The sequence below is a fragment of the Crocodylus porosus genome, unplaced genomic scaffold, assembly GCF_001723895.1.
Source record: "Crocodylus porosus isolate Cpor-Errol unplaced genomic scaffold, CroPor_comp1, whole genome shotgun sequence".
In the NCBI taxonomy this organism is placed as follows: Eukaryota; Metazoa; Chordata; order Crocodylia; family Crocodylidae; genus Crocodylus; species Crocodylus porosus.
Genome location: NW_017728921.1, coordinates 4420007 through 4426232, shown reverse-complemented (window position 1 = coordinate 4426232; position 6226 = coordinate 4420007). Strand labels below are relative to the sequence as shown.

At 47.7% G+C, this 6226-nt stretch overlaps 1 protein-coding gene across 1 annotated transcript in view; it reads left to right on the top strand.

Moving 5' to 3' along the window:
* The first annotated feature begins 217 nt into the window (after positions 1-217).
* The window catches only part of SART3 (squamous cell carcinoma antigen recognized by T-cells 3), a 20154-nt gene continuing 14145 nt past the window's right edge, over positions 218-6226 (top strand). The window contains exons 1-4 of the mRNA XM_019538822.1: positions 218-415; positions 1670-1796; positions 2523-2627; positions 5079-5263. Of these exons, the coding sequence (XP_019394367.1) occupies positions 224-415; positions 1670-1796; positions 2523-2627; positions 5079-5263 (609 nt within the window). The 5' untranslated portion in view covers positions 218-223. The remainder of the gene's footprint in view (positions 416-1669; positions 1797-2522; positions 2628-5078; positions 5264-6226) is intronic.

Here is a 6226-nt window from a genome sequence, read left to right as displayed (position 1 = left end):
TCAGGGGCTAGAGGTGCTTAACAAGTTGCCTGCTAGAATGAAGCGCAAGAGGAGGCCGCCGGTCCCTTTTGGGAGGCTCTTGTTTTTACAGGAGGACGTAGACGACTCTCGCAGCGGCGGATCCTCCCCGTCCCCGCGGTCGCCTGCAGTAGCGGGGAGCCTGGAGCCGTCAGGCGCGCCTAGGGCAGCCCAACGCGGGGCAGGCGGCAGGCGGCGGCACAAGATGGCGGCGGCAGCTGAGGAGCCCGCGGCGGCCGCGGCCGAGGAACAGCAGGAGCGGCGGGCCGGCTCTGAGGAGGAGGAGGAGGAGGATGAAGATGAGGAAGCCGGCGGCGGCGGCGACTCAGAGTCGTCGGGGGATGGCGAGGACGAGGAGAAGGAGAACGAGGCCGAGATCCAGCGGCTAGAGGAGCAGGTGGGGCCGGGTCGGGCCGGGGGGCGGCGGGTGTCCCCTCCCCCCCACGGCACGCGGTCTCCATGGCAACGCGCCGTAACGGTCGCCCAGGGCCTCACGTGGTGGTGGCGGGGACGCACGGGGCATTTCCACGCGGTAACCCTCCCACCCCACACCTGGGGAGACACGGTCGAGGGGGGCGTTCACGATCGCTGGAGGGTGGTAGTCAGTCGAGTTCGTTTTGTTCGGGCGAGGGGACCCAAAGCAATGGCGGCCCCAGAGCCAGATCGGGGCCGCGAGGAGCCCCCAGGGGGAACGGCGCCGCGGGCCGCGTCTTCGGTCCTCCCGGCTTAGGTGTTGCCACTGGTGGCTTTGACGTCACCTTTAATCCTCCTGGTTTGGGTGTCACTGTGTCCAATGAACTGTAAAAACGTCGTCTTTTTAGCTCTCCTGGTTTGGGTGTCGCTGTCGGTGGCTTCGCTAAACCGTAAATTGTCTTTGATCCTCTGGGTTTAGGTGTTGCTGTTGGTGACTTCAACAGACTGTAAACTCTTTAATCCTCCTGGTTTAGTTGTTGCCGTTGGTGGCTTCGACGTCATCTTTCATCTTCCTGGTTTAGGTGTTGGTGGCTTCAGTGAGCTGTAAAACGTCGTCTTTGGCCCTTCTGGTTTAGGCGTCGTTGTCGGTGACTTCGCCAGACTGTAAAACGCACCCCAGCGTTAAGCTCCAAACACAGGCATTTTTCTGAGCTTGGCAGATGCAGTAAATAAAGAACATTTATGATCTGACGGATCAGAAATGATCTCTTTTTGGTAAAATTGCTCATTTTGGCTGTATTTTGTAGGAGGAATTGAAGCCCTCTAGTGTTTCTAGCTTACAGGTTTTCAGCTTTGTAGGTAGAGGTTGTTAAAAACGGGGAGACACGGCCTCACGTTTACAGTTGAAACGACAGCCACGGTCGGTGCTCCCGGCAGTTCGAGGAGGCTCGTGAGCACCCGGTGAACCAGAGATATCTGATTCATAAGCAGAACTGCTCAATCGGAGACCCCGGTTGAAACCATGGCAGGTTAAGTGTAGAAGTGTTGTGAATAAGTCATTGGGTTTATGTCCTCGAAGCACCTTGTATTGCTTCACGACAGGAAAAGTACAGTAGTTGTCTGACACAAAGAGCCTGGGCCCGCCAACATGTTTGTAATCTAGCCATTTCTCTCCCAGTTTTATGCTCCAGCTTGTAATGCTTCCTATCTGACACCTTTTTCATTTCCTTTTAAAAAGCTTTCGATCAATGCATTCGACTACAATTGTCACCTGGACTTGATAAAGCTCCTCCGTCAGGAGGGAGAGCTGGTCAAGCTTCGAAGAGCTCGCCAGAAGATGAGTGAACTCTTCCCACTCACTGAAGGTACGGGAGTTCTTGTAGCAAATGCCGTCCCTTCTGTCTTGATATGAACCCTCATCCCTCTTCAGAAAATAAACTGTGAGTGTTGAGTAAAATATTGGGGTTAAATTTCATGAAGAGTTCACAAGACCAAATTAGGTAGACACATTTGACTGCTCTTATGAGAATATTTTGAGCAGTAAAATTGAGGGCTGGGCATGCAGTGGCTAAAACCTTAAAATTTGTCTTTTTCTTTCTGAATTTACTGGTTTAAGTCGCAGACAGCCAAAAGACTGACTTTTTTGTTGTATTTTTGGTACTCACAGCAGCTGTGTGTTTCCCTGCTTTGCCTTGCCAGTTTTGTAGTAATAGGGGGACCCCTTTTTAGGGACAAATGCAATCATTCTGGCCAGGTACCTGTTGGAGTACACAGTGGGGTACCAGTTGTACCAGTTGTGGGATGGTTTCAGTTCAGGGCACAGGGAATTATGGTTCACAGCACAAGGGACCAGCTGTTCTCCTCCTTTTAAATACAAATTTGCCCATAGGTATGGTGTCCAAATGGGTAAAAGCTGGCCAAAGATTAGTGCAATTCACTGTAGGTAACTGTCAGGTTCCTAGGCCTGTTTTCTTTTAAAAGTAATTCTCTGCTTAGATTCTTTTTTCACTGACATTGTAATGATCCTACTTGTTTCCCAGGCTCTGGAATGTTCTTGGTTGATGGGGTCTAAAATGCCTGCTCTTTTACAGAAATCTGGCTGGATTGGTTAAAGGATGAGATCAGAATGGCTTCAGAAAACGCCGATCGAGAGAAGGTGTATGATTTGTTCGAGCGGGCTGTAAAAGATTATATCTGTAAGTTGCAGATGCATCCTAAAAGTACGTTACATTAGCGTGAAATATTCCTCCTCAGTTTTTTTTTCCTGGAAAGAAGAAAATAGCTGCTTGGAAAACCTATGTACGAGCAGTGAATTGCACTCAGGCTCATAAGATTGTAGACTTGGCAACATCTCTTTGAAGCGGTTTGCTGCTCTCACAGGCAGGAAACAGTTAACACTGTGTTCTGGCTTTGCATCAGGCTGTTTCTGTGAAGAACTCCCTGCACCTACAGAATCCCGTATCCCATAATGAATTCTCCTTTTCTTGTTTGGGGCAAATCAGTGATTTTAAAAGGCTTATTTTTACTACCTTGTTCTTGTCTGTAGACTTGGTTTCATTAGTTACTGCTGCCTTCAGTGTGTACCTTTGTGTTCTTTCACTATAAAAGCTCTTTCAGAGTAGGGTATTGGTAGTATCACAAAGACCCTGTCCTTAAATGCCCTTCTAAGTGCCCATCCCCACTCATGCTTTGCAGCAGTGGACAGTGAGAATTCTCATTAAGAGACAGGCAGGTGTTTGGTCCTTATCTACACCTCTTTGCCAGATGGTGGCTGCTGCTACATACCTAATTAGAGCACTAACTTACTCTTTCTCTTCATCGCGGTGGAGGGTTGAATGTGCACCATCTGTGAAGTGGAGTGGCAGGTTTGGAGGCATCAGTCACAGCCCTGTAGTTAGGGTTTTCTTCAGATCTGCACTTAGACCCATTCCATAAATCGCACATCCAGGGAGTTAAATCCTAATTTGTCATAACTGGATTGTTTCCAGCAAGGCAGATGGAGTTGCCTGCCCAGCTCTCCTGACCTTTTGGTCAGTCAAAGAACATCAACTAACTTTCTTTTAATGCTAGTTTTTTGATTGCTGTCAGACTTCACTTACATTACACACCCTAATTACAAAATCCTATGCAGAGGGTAACAGAGGAGGAAAAAAGCCATGTCAGTCATGGGAAACATGGAAGTGACAGTTAACATGGCTTACCTTTAGGGATGCCAGTTGATAATTGGGAAGAAGGTAAAGAGATGAACTATAGTGGGGAAGTATTAGAGAATGAGAAGAGGAACTGGTGAGTGGATAGCAGGTAATGTTTTGAATGATGGTTAGAGTGTTAGTGAATGGGTCTGTATCATTGTTGCAGGAGGTGGCCAGTGGTGTCCCACAGGGTTCAGTTCTTGGCTCCGTGCTATTCAACATCTTTATCAGTGACTTAAATGAGGATGTGGAAAGCACGCTGGCCAAGTTTGCGAATGATACTAAGTGATGGGGAAAAGTGGTCACACTAGGGGATAGGATGCAGATCCAAGCAGACCTGAACAAGCTGGAAAGGTGGGCGGAGTGGAACTGGATGCAGTTCAGTAAGGATAAATGCAGAGTGCTTCATCTGGGGAGAAGTAACCAGCAACATGAATATAGGTTAGGAGGAGATGTCCTGGCCAGCATGATGGCTGAGAGGGACCTCTGGGTTATAGCTGATCACAGGATGAATGTGAGCTGCCAGTGCAATGCTGTAGTCAACGTTGCTGATAGCATACTGGGATGCGTTAGCTGATGCATCGTGAGCAGGGCTAAGGAAGTGATACTTTCTCTCTATTCGGCTGAGACCCCAGCTGGAGTTCTGTGTTCAGTTCTGGGTGCCACACTTCAAAAAAGATTTGGAGAATCTTGAAAGGGTCCAGAGAAGGACCACAAAAATGATTAAGGGCCTGGAGGATAAACCTTATGGGGAAAGACTAAAGGATCTGGGACTGTTCAGCCTGGGGAAAACAAGACTATGGGGGGACTTGGTGGCTGTCTATAAGTATGAAAGGGGTGAATATCAGGAGCTGGGAGGAAAAACTGTTCACCAAGATGCCCAGGGGAAGACAAGGAACAATGGCCTTAAACTGTTAGAGGATGGTTTCAGGTTGGAAGCAAGGAAGAACTTCTTTATGGTAAGGGTGACCAGAATCTAGAATAGACTTCCCAAGGAGGTGGTGCAGTCCCCAACCTTGGAAGTCTTCAAGAGGAGAAGGGACAGACACCTTGCTGAGATAGTTTGATCTCAGCAGTATTCCTGCCCAGAGCAGGGGAGTTGGACTTGAAGATCTTTCAAGGTCCCTTCCAGCCCCTGATTTCTATGACTTGCTTCTAAGGGCCTGTGCAGTCTAGCATCATTCGCCTTAATTCTTATGCAGTGCCCAGAAGCAAGATATAAGTGACATCTGTTGGCAGAGAAATTGCAGCTGTTGGTAGTGGGTCAAGAATGTGGCATAAATAATAATAATTTAGCTTCTCTCTCCCTCCATGGGATTGTACTAAGATATGTTGTCAGTGTGCACTGAAGACTGCATATATACTGTAAATATTGGGTGATACAGAAATGGGCATGGGAAGAAGGCTCTTTCCCTTCTGCCCCTTCTTTTAACATTCCTGATGGCTTTTGTTTAGGTCCTGAGATCTGGCTCGAGTATGCTCAGTATTCCATTGGGGGCATTGGGCAGGAAGGAGGGATCGAGAGGGTCCGCTCGGTATTTGAAAGAGCACTGACTGCTGTTGGCTTGCATGTCACAAAGGGAGCAGCCATATGGGAGGCTTACCGGGAGTTTGAGAATGCCATCTTAGAAACAGCACAGGTAAGGTTTGGTTTTCTCCACTGTCTTACACATGAACAAATGGTGGTGCTGTAGGTCTCATGGAGGGTGGGGGCACAGCTTTTCAGTAATCAGTACATCACTGGTAAAGAAGAGCTTGTCTCCACATTTAGAGCCATTCCCAATTAACTCCAGGCATGGACACTTTTATTCAGGACTAAGCAGCCCCACACTGAGTTCATACAGAATTTTTATTCCCGAGTTAGACAATCTCAGTCCTAGCAATTAATTTCCTTCCTCATTTTGTGTTGGCTTAGCAGTGGGGTAGAAATGGCCTGAAATGCATGCCTTGAAGTACTATGTTTTTAAACGTTAGTGGTTTTTCCCCTTAATATTAAGTTGAATGATTCAGTGCTTCTGAATTTCTGCCTTAGCTTGGAAATGATTCATTCTTCTCTACTCTCCGTGAACTTTGACTTTTCAGTGGGTATTTCCAGAGCACATTCTCTGAAATGTGCAAGCATGAAGGCTAAAAACAACTGTCCCACAGCTGATCGGTAATATCCCTACCCTTGTATGTTTACAAAAGAAGATGTTGAAAGGGAATTGCTTGCTAAATGCTTATATCTTCTTGAAATGGAGTAATTGGGGAACAGGTGTTAAAGAAGTGAGACTATGGTCAGAATTGTCAGGGGGATTGGAAATGTTAAGAGGCCTTGTTTGGTATGTGATCTTCAGGGTTTATTCAGCCGGGTTAGGAACTGGCTGTTGCTGCCATTGAATTGGTGAATTGCTGTGATCATGTCTCTGTTTCTTAAAGTCGTGTAGCAGGCCTTGGTAGAATGGCTGTCATCATTTGAAATGTGACTTACAAATTAAGAAACTGGGGGACTGTGGTGTCGACACCCACACAGTCAGATGTGTCACCAGCTGGCTGGAGGGCTGCACCCAGGGAGTGGTGGCGGACGGGTCATTTTTGACCTGGAGGGATGTGGCCAGTGGGGT